Source organism: Peromyscus eremicus, chromosome 16_21 (assembly GCF_949786415.1).
Source record: "Peromyscus eremicus chromosome 16_21, PerEre_H2_v1, whole genome shotgun sequence".
Lineage (NCBI taxonomy): Eukaryota > Metazoa > Chordata > Mammalia > Rodentia > Cricetidae > Peromyscus > Peromyscus eremicus.
In genome coordinates this window covers 821,974-838,291 of record NC_081432.1, presented here as the reverse complement: position 1 = coordinate 838,291, position 16,318 = coordinate 821,974, and the positions used below count along the sequence as shown (strand labels likewise).

General features: G+C 42.8%; 1 protein-coding gene across 1 annotated transcript; it reads right to left on the bottom strand.

Moving 5' to 3' along the window:
• Window positions 1-1,182: 1,182 nt before the first annotated feature.
• On the bottom strand, window positions 1,183-15,117 carry Mog (myelin oligodendrocyte glycoprotein). Its single transcript, XM_059282242.1, has 6 exons — window positions 14,976-15,117; window positions 12,624-12,971; window positions 6,409-6,522; window positions 4,234-4,254; window positions 3,707-3,727; window positions 1,183-1,199 (listed from the first exon to the last, which is right to left on the bottom strand). The coding sequence occupies exons 1-6, from the start codon at window positions 15,064-15,066 to the stop codon at window positions 1,183-1,185; spliced, it is 612 nt and encodes a 203-aa protein (XP_059138225.1). The 5' UTR covers window positions 15,067-15,117.
• Window positions 15,118-16,318: the final 1,201 nt, after the last annotated feature.

Genomic DNA, 16,318 nt, shown 5'->3' with positions numbered 1-16,318 from the left:
GAAAACAGTCGAAGAGAAATCAAATTCTATTTGGAATCCAGAGTGTTTCTGTAGATGAAGATTGGAAAGTGCCTGTGGCAGAGAGGCCAATGACATCCCAGCGACCTGTCTCTTGGCCTACCAGGCTCTCCTTTGCTCCAGGAAGTTGATGACTCAAAAGGGGTTTCCTAGAAGAAAGACAAGATCAAAAACCTGCCAGTGGTTTCTTTCATGAAGTCATTGAACCTAGGAGACAGTCCCCAGGGGTCATGTTATCTCTGCCTCTCCCACCCCCTAGGTTGGTCTTGAAGATGAGGTTCAGGAAAACTATTATGGAGAATGTCAAAGTAGACTGCAGAAGTGGGATTCTGGCCAAGGGGCACTGGAAGATGTTAAGTCAGCAGGTAAGAGTGGCTAAGCTGCCTCTCTGGCACTGAAAACTTGTTATTCCCTTTCCCATTCCCTCACAGGAGAGGAGGTCCTTCCTGTCCTGTCCTTCCTGGGATTATGGTCCCTCAGTAATTAATCATCTTCCCTATGCTGGTTTTCTTGTTCAGTTTAGAAGAAAGGAGAAAGGTTGGGTATGGTGGCACATGCCTGTGACCCTAGCACTTGGAAATAGAGGCAAAAGGATTGTCCTAAGTTCAGACCAGGCTGGTCTACATAGTGAGTTCCAGAGGCGCATCCTGAGACTGATCTCAAGAATGGAAAGGGGTGTTGGGGAGAACTTACTTAGCTCTTCAAGAAACTGTCCTGCAAACAAAGAAAAATGAGTAGGTGGGTGATCAGCAGGAGATTCCCCACAATAACACCTCATATCCTCCCTAGACAACCCTCCCCTTCCACTAAGGGACCCATGAACCTCATTAAGTGGTTCTCAGTTTTTCTGAGAATTCTGATGGTGAGCATGGGGACACAGGAGAAAGGCAATCCCAGCCCTGGAATGTAGAACCTTGGTTCCACTCTGGTCTGCCTGAGTTCCCTGCTGCATAGTGGTTCTGTTTGCTGCCCAGACACTACACCTGCTAGTCTTCTGTGCAGCCAGTTGTAGCAGATGATCAAGGCAACCAGGGGTCCAAGAACAGGCACAATAACAAACAGTGTTATCTTCCAGCAGGGCACCCTCAGGAAGTGAGGATCTGAATGGTAGAACAGAACAGAGTGTTTCCCTCTATACCATACCCACTCTTAAACCTGAAGCCCTCAAACACCAAAGGACTCTGGGGACAAACTTCAGAGTCCATGAATTTGGATGAGGTGCACTGTTTTTATTTTCATTAACTTCTAATTGAATTTAGCTTTTCCTTTTTAGCTGATTTTATTTAGCATATAAAATAATGGGGTGCATGACACATTGTTTATATTCAGCTACTCACTAACCCTTCCTCACCCCCATCCCTAGCATTTTTGTTTGCTTTTTCGGAGATAGGGTGTCTTGCCATGCGTGGCCTTGAACTTGAGAAGTCCTGCCTCAGCCTCCCAGGTACTGGGATTACAGGCCACCAAACTGGCTATTCCTAAGGTTTTCTTACAGTAAAAAGGCAAGCAGCAGGCTAGGTAGGGATGTGGTTCAGTATAATGAGTGCTCATCTCACATGTTGAGGCCCCTGGGATCAATTCTCAAAAACGCACAGTATTAGCACTGGCTGTATGATTTCAAGATACAAAAATGGTTAAGAATTTAGACATTCAAATCTTACAAGCAAAGTCCTGGGGGCTGGGAATGTAGCTCAGTTTGTAGAGCTACATTCTTGTAACTTGCCTTTCATGCACGGAACTCTGAGTTCCATCCCCAGCACAGCATGCACTAGGCTTGGTGGTTCACACCTCTAGTCCTAGAACACAGGAGGTAGAGGCAGGGGGATCAAAATTCAAGGTAATCTTTGGCTATGTAGCAAATTTGAGGCCAGCCTGAAATACATGACAGTCTGTCTCAAGTGAATGGGGTCAGCAGGATGGCTTAGTTTGTAGAGGCACTTGCTGCTAAGCCTGAAGACCTGAGTTTGATCCCCAGAACCCACATGATGGAAGGAAAGAACCAAGTCGTCCTACAGATTGTCCTCTGACTTCTATGTTAGCACCTGCCCACACTCACCCACTCACCCCCTACAACCGTACGTACACACACACACACACACACACACACACACACACACACACACACATTAAAAAATAACTGTTTTTCTTTGGATGTTCAAAGACTACGTGTGTGTCAAAGACTACGTGTGTGATACCCACACACTAGCCCACTGTCAGATGCTAGGGTGGGGTCCTCTGTGCCAGATGCCAGGAGAATTGAACAGGGTTACTTTTGGCCTCAGAAAGGAAGGCTGTTTAGGAAGATTGCTCAGAGCAGGAATTTTCTGTGCTCTGCTTAGCGCTGTTTTCTAATTTGTATGGAATTTATTCAACAAACATTTGGGTACTCTTCTGTTGTTGGTGTTGTCCTTAGGAACTGTGCAATCTGAAGTAAAGAAAATGCAAAGACCATTCTTGAGGGATTAATATTCTAGTTGGTGCATGCATAGCTGCATATGCATTTACCTGCACTTGGGAGGTGAAGGCAGAGGGATCAGAAACCCAAGGCCATCCTTCATGACGTAGAGAGTTTGAGGCCAGCCTGAGCCACATGAGCCCTTACTCAGAACGGCTTTACTTTTTCCTTAGAGAAGCCTTCTCTGATAAACCGTGTGCTTGGGTTGTACTCATGAAAACTAACTCTGCCATATAAGTGTAGTAGATGACTTTTTAAAAATGTAATTTTCTGGGTATGGCAGCATATGTCCCAACACTGGGGAGGCAGAGGCAGGTAAATCTCTGTGAGTTCAAGACCAACCTGATCTACATAGTGAATTTCAGGTTAGCCAGGGTTACATAGTAACACCATGTTTCAAAAAATCTTTTTTTTCTCATTTATGTGTGTGTGCCCTGTTCATACAGATGTCCGCTGTGAGTTGGGGGCTGGAGAGATGGCTCAGAGGTTAAGAGCACTGGCTATTCTTCCAGAGGTCCTGAGTTCAATTCCCAGCCACCACATGGAGGCTCACAACCATCTATAATTTGATCTGGTGCCCTCTTCTGGCATGTAGGCAGAACATTGTGTACATAATAAATACATTTTTTTTTTTTTAAAGGAAGGTTGGGGCTTCAGGTCCACAACAAAAAATGGGGAAATCTGGAAGAGAAAGAAATGAGAAAAACCTTGACAATTCATTAAAACCCTGGACACAAGTAGTTGAAGGACCCTGAAAGGCTGGAAGGGTGGAGATGGGGTGGGCATTAAGAAGAGAAGGTGAACAGGCTTTAGAAAGAGAGAAAAGAAAAAAAAAATGTCTGCTGTGGGTCAGGAAATAGAACTTAGGTCCTCTAGAGGAGCAGCAAGTGCTTTTAACCACTGAGCCATGTCTTTAGTTCCAGTAGTTGTGTCTTGTTCAAGTATATATATATTTTTCCAACTAGGCAACCAAGTTTATGTGCAAAGGATCTGTTTACCTACCTTTTGTAATTCACAAGATGAAAACATATATATAAGAAGTTTACATTTGTGCAATTTAGTGTAGTGCCTGACACTAGAATGTGATACATAAGTTTTTGCTATATTCCTACAGATCTTAAATGTAAAGAATAAAGGTGGAGGGACCTACCTAAGAGCCACTGGTCCTGGTTCCCCAGGCCACAAGTGAAATCCCACAGTGACTTGGGAGGGTTGGACTATGTCTGAACTTACCAAAAGTCCGATGGAGATTCTCTGAAAGAGGAACAGATGAAAATGGATTCAGTTGGGCACTGAGAGGGGATCCTTTCCCTGGACCTATTTAAATCTCTTAAAGCTGGTTCTAGTCCTGACACAAAATAAAGCAAGCTATAGGATTTTATGTCTACACTGGCTGAACTCAGGTGAAACAATAAGATTTCTAATTTTTAGCTGCTTATAGTTTTTTGTTGTTGTTGTTTGTTTGTTTTTTTTCGAGACAGGGTTTCTCTGTGTAGCTTTGTGCCTTTCCTGGAATGTGCTTTGGAGACCAGGCTGGCCTCGAACTCACAGAGATCCGCCTGCCTCTGCCTCCCGAGTGCTGGGATTAAAGGCATGCGCTACCACTGCCCGGCTGCTTATAGTTTTAAATACCGACATTCCCAACTGAAGGGATCACAAAACACTGGGGAGAGGCAGAAATGGTCTGAAGAAAGGGGCATTTTGGTTAAGCTAAAAGACTAGACAGGAGGAATTAGGGAAGGGGGGTGTCTGGAACTCACCGACTTCTGCTCGAAGTTTCCCTAAAATAGAAAAAGACAACTTTTTAGTTCCCCAATCTGCTACTGTATGAGGACCCTTCTGCACCCAGCACCTTGGACCTTTGTGTGGGCAACTTTGTAATAGCTTGTATCTTAGGAGAGTGGGAAGAGCTCTAGATTTAAAACCAAGAATTCAGGCTCTTTCTGTGGGTGTTGTCTGAATTAAATAATGAAATAAAACCTGAGCCTGGATGTGAGGGCAATCTGGCTGTGGTGTTGATCATCCCAGTGATTGCCACGGTTGATTGTGCTGATCCAGGTGAGTGCTCCCTTCTTTTCTTACAACTCCACATGTGTCCCTCCCAAAACTGCTTGTTTGACTAGAGAGAATTGTCTTGTAGAAGAGCAGGGCCTGCTGTTCTTTGGTCAAAGGTATACGAATAGCTGCACTTCATAGCTAGAACCTCCAAAAAAAGCTTTTAAGAATTCAAAAGCCTTCAGGACTGTCCCTATGAGCTAACAATACTCAAACCACTCAATTGTGTTTGGTTTTTTTTTTTTTTTTATTTTATTTTTAATTCTCCCTCTCCCTCTGTGTGTGTGTGTTGTCAGATCTCCTGAAGTTATGGGTAGTTGTGAGCTGTCTGACATATGTACTAGGGATGGAACTTGAGTCCTCTGTAAGAGCAGTACAAGCTCTTAGCCCTTACGCTGTCTTTCCAGTCCTATATCATAAAGCTTTATTACTTCTTCTATCACACCTTGCTCAGTTCACATGGCCAAATAGATCACTATTTTGTAATTAGACTAGGAGCTAGAACATTTAGTGAGATACTACTTTATGATTGCATCTACATCAGGCACTTTCCATGACATTATCCTCCTATAAACTTCCCACAGTTTAAGAGGGAAAATGCTATCTCTGCTTGGTGACTTGGAGAACCTAAGAATTTTCCTCAAAGTTTAGTGTCTACAATAGAGTCGGATCCTAGGCTGCCTAGCTCTGTCTTGTTCTATTCAGCCACAACAGCAAAGGGCCTTTTCCTTGCCAAGGAGCAAGTAACCAAACATTTGGGATGAGTTTAAGGTGAAAGAAAAGACATCACTGTGGTGCTGGGGATGTAGAACAGGGTGGAGCACTTGTCTATTGCGCACAAGGCAGGGCCATTGTTGATCTGGTACCTGTCTCCTCTCCATGGCCCAAACACTCCTTGCTGCCTTATCCTCTTATTAACAGAGGAGGTGGAAACACATGACCTGTGCTATGGTACTGGGAAGTACACAGTCTAAGAAGACTCTGACTGGAGGTTCTGGGCACAAAAGAACTTCATCAACAGTTGAACTTGTGTCCACAGTTGAATGGAAAACACAAGGAGAGCAATTTTTTTGAATGCATTCTATATGGTGAAGACTTCCATTTCAGAATCCTTATTAAAATGTGAAGTAATGGGGCTGGAGACATGGCTCAAGGGTGAAGAATACTTGCAGCTCTTGCAGAGAACCCAGGGTTCAGTTCCCAAATAGAGCATCTTACAACCACCTATAATTCCAGTTCCAGGGACTCTGACACCTTCTGGCCTCTTAGAGCACCTATACATATGTGTGCACATACGGACAAGCAAGCACACACAAATAAAAATAAATTTGAAAGTTTACATTTTCACTTTATTTTATTTTTAATTTTGTATAGGTGTGTATATCTCCATGTAGGTATATGCACATGAGTGCAGGTGCCTGAGGAGGCTAGATATGTTAGGTCCCATGGAGTTAGAGTTACAGATGGTTGTGAGCTTTATGGTGTGGGTACTGAATCCTCTAGAAGAAGAGCAATTGTTCTTAACCACTGAGCCATCTCCCCAGCCCTTAAGTTTATTATTATTATTATTTTTAATGCTTAGTATTTTAGACCTGGCTGACTTTGAAGAGACTACTCTCCCAGTTTCATGAGATTGTTAAGGACGATGGAGGGCTGAGCTCTACTGCCTGTAACATGCCATTTGAGCAAGTCACTTAACCACCCCTGGATTCAATTTCTTCCTGGGCAATGAAGCTGTTACATGTCAGTCTTACTTCACAGGGTCCTATCTGAAAGTGTTCAGTGAAACTTGTTATGTAGTCCTGAACTCAGAAACCTTAAAAATGAACTATCCCTTAAGGACAGGAAAGGATCCTGACAAACCCAATCACTGCTCATACCTCTCAGTCTGTGCTGCAGAAAGAGGAAGACCAGGCCTACAGAGATCTGCAGCAGGAGTGCAGGCAGAAGTGCGATGAGGACCAGAACCCCAGGGTTGATCCAGTAGAAGGGATCTGAAAGGCATAAGGGACATCACCCAGCTTTCTTCCCCATCACCCTGTACAGAGCCTGTGTTGCAGTGAATTGGTTTGAATAAAGGAATAAACCTTAAGATTTACAACATAAAACTTGTAGGCAGATTTTTCTGTCCCTCCTGCCAGCTCCCAAATCATGAAATGGAGACATTAATTTTGAAAGCTTGGCGAATAGCTTAGGCTTGTTTCTAACTAGCTCTTGTAACTTAAATTAAACCATTTGTATTAATTTACTTTCGGCCTTGTGGCTTTATTACCTTTACTCTGTACTGCCCATGCTGCTTTCGTGCTTCCTCTGTCTCTGGCTCAAGATTCTCCACATCTCTGCCCTTCTTCTTCCTAGTGTACTCTCTGACCCCAAAATCTTGCCTAGCTATTGGCCATTCAGCTTTTTATTAAACCAATCCAAGTGACAAATCTTCACAGTGTATCAAAAGATTATTCCACAACACTCCCCCTTTTTGTCTAAACAAAAAAGAAAGGTTTTAACTCTAACATCATAAAATTATAAGCAATAAGAGCAATTATCAGGTAGGAATTACATTTACAATATCCAGTCCATATGTATTTGGCATATTTTGAGAAAATACTCTATTATTTATTCTATCTTAATGAGTCCAAAGCTCTGATTTAACCTACCTTCTGTCATAACCAAGGAAAACTATAACTGACTATCTAGTCTTTAACTCCATCAAAGAACCCCAGAAGGATATAATGTTACCTTAGTAAACAGGAAGTACAGAGCAAGCAACATCCAAAACTAAAAGAAATGGCAGAAACACTGGGGCATCCATCTTCAGCCTACAGGCCTAGAATATCAGCCAGACTTTTTTATGAAGCAGGAATTTTTGAAGGACTGTCCTACCCTGTCTTGGCAAAGTTCAGCAGTTGCTTTTCTTACACTGGGGGAGAGGTTATGCTTTTGTTTCCACAGGAAATGAAAGCTATTGATTCCTTCCAGATAAAGATCAGATTTGACCAAGGGAGACCTCCTGAGTATCTTGGCTACGGACATGGGGGAGGAAGCCAAAAAAGACTACAGTAAAGGTGCCATGTAAGCTGATTCCTTGACATGGGAACAGCTCTGAGATGAGATGAGACGAGACATGATAAATCCTGTTGGATACAGAATCCTCATGATATTATTACATGCCATCCTTTCATATAGCATGGATAAAGATTTATATTACAGTTTGATTACACAGTCCAAATGGACTTATAAAGTTGACATATGCCTTTTACCTGCTTAAACATAAAACAAAAAAATCATCTTTAACTGGCTTGTGTACAACATATAGTCCATATTTGTGTTAATGCAGATATGTATGTTACCTTTGAAAGTTTATGTGTTATCAGAGCAAGGGGACCAGATACCAATGAAAATAGGTAGCCCAGGTGATCCAGCCTCTCAGAATACCTCTGTTGTAGTTTCCTCAGAGTTCTACATCCAGAATAGCTTCAAGGCTGCTGGCTGAGATAGTCCATCCTCACAGACTATTCTAGCCAGGACTTGACTATTATCCTAATTTTCTCAGGGTCCCCCAAAGATTCCAGCTACCCCAGACAACAAGAAGCAGTTTAGAGAACATAACACCCACATTCCCAAGAGTTGGAGTGGATGGTTTTTGATCATTTGTTGGGTTATGGATGTTTGTCATTGCTTAGGGGGCTTGGTCACAACTTGTTATTGGTCATGGCCAGGGAGGATACTAAACAAAGGAAATTAGATTCAGGGATCTTGTTCTCAAAAGAAAAAGGGAGACATAGAAATGATAGGATAAAATGGTAGATTATTGAATCTACTTTTAAACTAAAAAAGCAACTACTAGTCTTAAATATTTTACATTGGTATGAATTTTTATATATTGATACAAATTTAATGTTATTTTTATACTGTATATATGTTTCTATTCTTGTTTAAGATATTTTTGTAGTTTATGTGTTTCCATTCATTTGGCTGTTTGTCCCTGTGCTTTATCCAACCTTGGTCTCAACAATGAACCAATGGCTGAGGGGCCCCCAACTGGATCAGGCCCTCTGAATGGGTGAGACAGTTGATTGGCTTGATCTGTTTGGGAGGCATCCAGGCAGTGGGACCAGGTCCTGTGCTCAGTGCATGAGTTGGCTGTTTGAAACCTGGGGCTTATGCAGAGATGCTTGGCTCAACCTGGGAGGAGGGGACTGGACCTGCCTGGACTGAGTCTACTGGGTTGATCTCAATCCTTAGAGGAGTCTTTGCCCTGTAGGAGATGGGAATGGGGGGTGGGCTGGGGGGAAGAGGAGGGGGGCGGGAGGGGGGAGAACAAGGGAATCCGTGGCTGATATGTAGAATTAAATTATATTGTAAAATAAAATAAAATAATAAAAAAAGAAAAAAGAAAAAAGAAAAAAAAGAAAAAAAAGATATTTTTGTATATTGATACAAATTTTGAGGTTATTTTTGTTAGAGCATACTGTACATACATTTCTACTCTTGTTTAAGGTATTGTACCTATGCAGGTCATTTAACAATGTAATGTCAATTTCTAGTCCTTGAAAGTTACTACAAACTATTTAGGATAATAAAGAAATGCAGGTTAGTAGTTAGTCACTTATAATAATCAAACTTGTAGTCATATCAAGTATGTTTTCACAGCCAAACAGAGATATATTTTAGATAGACCGATGGTCTTCAAACACTTCAAAGACCTGTAGAATATAGCATTTAAAATGTTTTGTTAACATAGGACTTTTCATGACAATGAGACACATCTGCTCCTAGCAGCACCAATTTACTTCAGATAAGCACCAAAAAAACTCCATATAAAGTTTGCTTTTAATGTGGCAAAACTAGCCATTTGGGCAAGAAACTTCCCTTGTCTTGATTGCTTATAGTATGCTTTCTAAATTGGACAAGCAGGACACAAAGAAAAAAGACTGCTGAACTTCAAGACAAGGTGAGACAGTCCTTCAAAATTTCTGCTTCACAGAAGTCTATCAGATATTCTAGGCCTGTAGGCTGAACATGGATGCCCCAACATTGCAGAGGAACCTTGGGGTGACTGTCCAGGCAGCCAGATGTCTCTGTCATTTCTTAGTTTTGGAAGTGGCTTGCAATGCATTTCTTGTTTACTAAAATAATATTATATCCTTCTTGGGTCTTTGATGGAATTGAAGATTAGATAGTTATAGTTTTCCTTAGTTATGATAGAAAGTAAATTAGGTACAAAACTTTGGACTCATCAAGAAAGGATAGATAATGGAGTATTTTCTCTAAATTTACCAAATACAAATGGGCTGGACAATTGTAATATAATTCTTACTTGATAATTGTTCTTATTGTTTCTTTTGTTAAAATTAATACCTTTCCTTTCTATTTAAACAATACCTAATAATTATTCTTATTGTATACAGTTTTACTATGTCAGAGTCAAAACCTTTCCTTTTTACTTAGACAAAAAAGGGGAAATATGGAATAATCTTTTTATACACTGTAAAGGTGTGTCTCTCTGATTGGTTTAATAAAATGGTAGGCAGGATTTCGAGGCACAGAGGACACTGGGAAGAACAAGGGTGGAGTTGTCAGCCAGACAAAGAGGAAGCAGATGAGCAGTACAGAGTAAAGGTAATAAAGCCACGAGACAAAGAGTAGATTGATAAAAATGGGTTAATTTAAGTTATAAGAGCTAGTTAGTAATAAGCTAAGCTATCAACTGAGCTTTTGTAATTAATGATATGTCACTATGTCATTATAGGGGAGCTGGCAGTCCTGAGGAAAAAGTCTGACTACACAAAATGCTGACACATCCAGGCATGGTGCCATAAGCCTGTAAACCCAGCATTCAGGAGCCTGAAGCAGGAGGATTGCTGCAAGTCACAGGTCAGCCTATATGACCTGTCTCAAAACAAACAAACAAACAAACAAAAAACATAGACTGGAGAAACAAGTTTGGCCTTATTTTGATAGTAAAGTGGGCTTGTTTCTAGTGAGGGATAATGTGGCCATTGGTTTTGTTTTGTTTTTAAACCAGGGCGAGTCTGCTCTTGAGGTCTCCTTGCCCTCCAGCCTCTAGCTCCCAAATGCTGGGATTACAGGCCTGTGCTACTACTCTCCAAATCTTATTCAGTGTTGTGAACGAAACTCCACCCCTTCCCCTCTCTCTCAGACAAGCAAAACCGGAGATGACTGGAGGGATTTGGAATGTGGAGATCCCTCAAAGAAAAGCATTCTCCCTTGTTTAGTGTGTGTTCTGCCCCCTCCTCCATCTTTCTTTCTTGTAACGTGCAGGGCCTCAGCGAGTGTGCTGGAGTTGGCAGTTGAACTGGGAATTTGCTGAGCAGGAAGAGGGAAAATCTGTATTCTGAAGTTCTGACCCTCCACTTCTTTGTGAGTAAAAATTCCCCAGCAAAAACAGCTGTCTGAGAACATTCTGTGGCGCACAGCTATTTTCATGTCCCTGCAAGCTGTCTCTAGAAATAGCGCTTTGTTACTGGGCGTACAATGCATCTTCTGGTCTCAGCCTGGCAACAGTCACCCCCACCTCAGATACAAAACCGATGGATTGTATGATGCTCATGCTGCAGGTGGTGAGGAGGAAGGGGCAGGCAGGATCAGAGGCTCAGCTCAGAACACTTTTGTTCTTCAACTACATAGCAATTAACTTTCAAAGCTCCCTCTGTGTATTTTTCCTATCCACACTTTTAACCACTCTGAGGCAGGACAAATAATAATAACTCCAAAATCAGCTATCACACAAAGTATACTTTTCATGAAGTCATGAAAATGAAGCAATGATGCTAAAACTATAGGTCTCCCCGACCTATGTGTGTGTTTAATTTTTATTTTATTTTTATTTATGTGTATATTTGTGTGTGGGTATGTGTGGGTGCCTTTGGGGGCCAGAGGAAGGTATCCAATCTCCCAGAGCTAAAGTTATATGGGTACTGGGAACCAAACTCTGGTCCTCTGCAAGAGCAGAAAAAGCTCTTAGCCACTGAGCCATCTCTCCAGCCTTTTTTGTTTTGTTTTGTTTGAGACAGCCTCTTATAACATAGGCTGGTGTATGGCTTTTCATTGTCCTGACTTTAACTTCTAAGTGCTGGGATTACAGGCTTCAGGTTCTAAGATCCGTTTATGCAGTGCTGGGGATTGAACAAGTGTCTACTTGCATTCTAGGCAAACACTCTACTAACTGAATTATCCCTGCCATATATCTAACACACACACACACACACACACACACACACACACACACACACACACACACGAATTATATACCTGTCATATAATACACACATATATGCATATATATATATATACATATACATATATACTGAGTATATATGTATATGTGTGTGTGTACATGTATGTAAATACACTCAAACACAGGGACATGTTTTTGTTCCCTAGATTCTATGGCTTGCTTATGTCACTCAACAAGTTCTCATGGGAAGCACCCAAGCTATCTGGTATGGCTCTAAAACAATCATTTTAAGCTGAGCGTGATGACTCATGCTTTTAGTCCCAGCACACCAGAGGCTGTGGATGGAGGACTGCCCAAGTTATATATATAAAAGCTAGCTGTGGTGGCACATGCCTTTAATCTCAGCTCTTAGTGCTTAGGAGGCAGAGACGGGAGAACCACTGTGAGTTCCAGGCCAGCCAGGGTTCCATATTGAAAAGCCATCATTAAAGGAAGACAAACAAGCAAGCAAGCAAGCAAACAAACAAAAAACCAAATAAAAACTGAAGTGCAAAAGCATTTGTCTAGCTTAGATACCATCTCTTATCTAATGCTGCTTTCTTATCCATGAACACTGACTTTGATTCCAGTTTCTTTCCCATTTCAAATAACAAAATAACCAACAGCCACAGCATAGAAGTTCCTGTTTACTGGAACTGATCTCAGAAGTGACATGTTTGGGTTGAAAGACCTTAGCTGAATGACTGAAGGCTGAAGGCGAGGTCAACTCCTCCACAGGTCATATTGTGTAATGAATATGGGAATCATGAGAAGGATATTTAGACCATTAAGTTAAGAAGCCTAAGGGAGGGATTGTAGGGGAGAATAGAAATTATTCATCCACCTTGGCAAACTCACCTTCCACTTTCAACTCCATTGCTGCCTCCTCTTGGTAAGAGTGATCTCTGAAGAAGCAGGTGAAGCCTCCTTCATCTGAGAACCTCACATTCTGAATCCTGAGGGTAACCTTTCCCTCACCGATACTATCTTTCAGAAGCTCTGTGCGTCCCCGATATTCAGGTGCCTGCTCTGCATCTTGGTCTTTGCCATTTCGGTAGAGATGAACCACTCTAGAGAAGGGAGGACGGTACCACCCCACCTCCATGCCCGAGGCATTCTTCCCAGGAGATATGCGGCATGGCAGTTCTGCTTCATCCCCAACTAAAGCCCGGATGGGATGCCCTGGTCCTACCACTCTGAACTGTCCTGTCCAAGACATCAAAGAAAAGAAACCAAGAGTCAGATGTGACAAGTTCGTCATAGGAAACCTACTTCAAAAAAAGAGTAAGAGAGAGGAAAATCAATTTTTAATTTTTATTTTATTTATTTTTGAGTCAGGGTCTCACTATATATCCTTGGCTGACCTGGAACTCAGAGATCTGCCTGCCTCTGCCTCTCAAGTGCTGGGATCAAAGTTGTATACCACCACATCCAGTGATTTGGTGTGTGTGTGTGTGTGTGTGTGTGTGTGTGTGTGTGTGTGTGTGCGTGTGTATTTGTCTACATCAGCCCTCATAAGAGTGCAGGTGCCCTCAGAGGCCAGAGGCATTTGGTCCTCCTGGATCTATAGTTACAGGGTGTTGTGAGCAACCCCATGGATGTGGGTGTTGGTAACCAAAATCCAGTCTTTTGTAGGAGAAGTACATACTCTTTACTACAGAACCATCTTTTCCAGCCCCTACTTACTAATTTTGAGACATGGTCTTGCTTGAGCTGGCCTTGAACTCACAGCAATCCTCCTGTCTCAACTTTTCAGGTGCTGGAATTATGAGCATGTGCCACCATGCTTGGCTTAGGACAATCAGTTTTTTTCTTTTAAAGATTTTGTGTCTGTGCCGGTGTGGGTGAATGTATTTCACCTTTGTGTGACTGCCCTTGGAATTGAGAAGAGGCTGTAAAGTCCTCTGGAGCTGGGGTTACAAGTAGTTATGAGTTTCCCCATAGATATTGGTGCCGAGAACCCAACCTTGGATCCTCTGCAAGAGCAGCAAGCATGCTTAACTTCTGAGCCATCTCTTCATCTCCCCATTTTTGAGACATGGTACTTGAAACCAAAGCAGGCCTTAGTCTTTCATGTAGCTGAGGGTGACTTGAATTTCTTCTGGTCCTTCTGCTTCCATTTCACAAATGCTGGGATTACAGGGGCTCACCATCACACCAGGTTGAGGAGTTAAATGGAATTCAAAAGCCTCAGCGGGCCTCGTTTCTAAACTTTGAACAGATACAAAGTAAGCAGTCTCTAGTTAAAGATATGTTCTGAGTGTCTAGCATAGAATGTTCCAACATGAAATCATCTGGACAATGGCTTCCACTTCTCTGCCAGCTGTGTTCATCTGACTCTTCAGCTCTGATTCTCGCCTCCACCTTGGAATGTGACCTGCTCCTCCTAAGTGCTTCCAGCCCTCTGTCCTCACATCTTGTTCCCTGTGAAGTCACGCACTCTGGAAATAACTGCGTCACTCTACAGCCTCGCCCCAGCTCCAGATCCTTCTTTGAACATCTTCCCAGTGAGATTCAGCTACTGGCAAGTAGGTGGGGTTTTTCCTTAGAGCGGGGTGTCCTTAGGGGGTGCATGGGCTAGGCATGGCTCCCTGAGGTAGGACTCTGTCTTCTGTGTTTCTATTTCTCCCCCTAGTTGGGGAACAGGAACCTGTATACAAACTTATTGCTGCCTGATTCTGTCTCAAACATAATGAGATGCTATAACTCAAATATTAAAAAATTATTTTATTTGTGTTATTTTATCATTCAGGTTATCAGGCCTAGAGGCAAGGACCTTTACCCAGTGTGCCATCCCCCTGACCCTCAACAAACATTCATTGAGATTTACTACAAACAGGCACTGCAGTAATGTACAAAAGACTTTCTCGCATTTGAAACTCTGACAGCAACTCCAAGAATTTAGTTTTTTCTCTTTTGAAAGGTGAAAAACCAAAACGAGGTTTGGCTCAGGGATAAAGCTCAGTAGTAAAGCATGAACTGAGCTTGCACAAGGCCCCGAGTTTGATTCCCAGCACTGTAGGAATGGGAGAAAGTTTGAATTGGATTCCACAAGAAGTTAGGAAGGTTTCTAAGGAGGGAAACCATGCCAGTAGACTTAAGTGCAGATGAGGAACACATATAGACATTTGAGAATGATTAAAGGAGGTAAGCCCAGAACACCCCCTTCCTGTTCTTAGGTCTATGTAGGGCTGGAATTAGCATGCTTACCTGCATAGCTGGATGACAGCTGGAGGAGGAGGAGCAGGGAGAGGAGGCAGCTGGACAGAGAAAAGCTCCACAAACTGGCCATCATCTTCATGGTTACTGAGGACAGAGTCCCTGGCAGCAGGGTCAGGCCACGCTGAGGCCCTCAGGCTGCATGTCTCCTACTCCAAGAAGCCTGATGGGCGACTCTGGGAGGGCACTACTGCCCAGGCCCTACCTCCATCCAGGCATTACACAGCTGTGCCCAGAGGAATGGCCCCACGTCACCCCTGACAGACATTTGCACAAAAGGACTACAGATCCATTGATGACCAGGGTTTGCCTCCACACCCCCCTCACAGCATTGGAGCAGTGGCTGACTGGTACTGGGCCGTTTCCCTTTTCCCCTCCCTAGATCCAGGCTTGGGAAGGGCATGTAGTGGGTGTTCAGTGGTGATCAGAGGGACTTGTTTGTGGAGTTTGTAAGGCTTCTCTAATTCCTCTTGCTACCAAGGACTACCTGGGGGAGAGTGGTTAGTGAAGGTTTTTTTAAAAATAAAAAAAACATTCAGCCTTGACTTTCTGTGTCAGTTGTCTTTGTGTGTGTGTGTGTGTGTGTTACCATACCAGCTTGGTCACCTTGCCTTGTCTCCTCTTCCTCTTCCCCAACCCCCACTGTGAGACAAGGTCTCCCTATGGTTGGCTGCCCTGGAACTTGACATGTAGACCAGGCTGGCCTTGAACTCACAGAGATCCACCTGCCTCTGTGTCTTAAGTGCTGGGATTAAAAGTGTGCACAACATGCCCAGCCTCTTCTTTTTTGCATATATTTGTAAGTGTGATACGAATGTATATGTTATTTGTTCAAAGGTATGTGCATACATGTGGAGGCTAGAGGTTGAAATCAGATGTTTTCAACCACTCTCTACTTTATTTACGGAGACAATGTCTCTCACTGAAGCACCTCCTGAGCTGGGATTATAGGTGGGCCCTCATACCTGCCAGTGTTTTAAGTGTTGGTGCTAGGGATATGAACTCCGGTCCCTAGTCTTGCACGTCAAGTGCTTTTTCCCCTGAGTCATCTCCCTGGCATCTCTCCTCTATGTCAAACATGCTCTCGCCTGTAGCAGATCCAAACTCCCATCTTTATGCTTAGACATGGGACAGTTCACTTAAGTTTAGTCAGCTTCTTACCAGCAAAGGATGGATGTGATTTGTTGTTGTTGTTGTTGCTGTTGAAAATTGTTTTTTTGTTTTGTTTTGTTTTTGTTTGTTTCCTTTTGAGATAGGGTCTTACTCTGTAGCACAGGCTCACCTGGAACGCACTATGTAGCCCAGGCTAGCCTCAAGTTTGCAGGGATCTTCCT

Bases quoted from the DNA above. Each gene is read 5' to 3' on its own strand.
- Mog (XM_059282242.1), bottom strand. From the start codon at position 15,066: ATGAAGATGATGGCCAGTTTGTGGAGCTTTTCTCTGTCCAGCTGCCTC. The intron at 6,523-12,623 runs GTGAGTTTGCCA...TATGCCTTTCAG, and splicing joins AATGGAGTTGAAAGTGGAAG to ATCCCTTCTACTGGATCAAC. The intron at 3,728-4,233 runs GTGAGTTCCAGA...TTCCTCTTTCAG, and splicing joins GAAACTTCGAGCAGAAGTCG to AGAATCTCCATCGGACTTTT.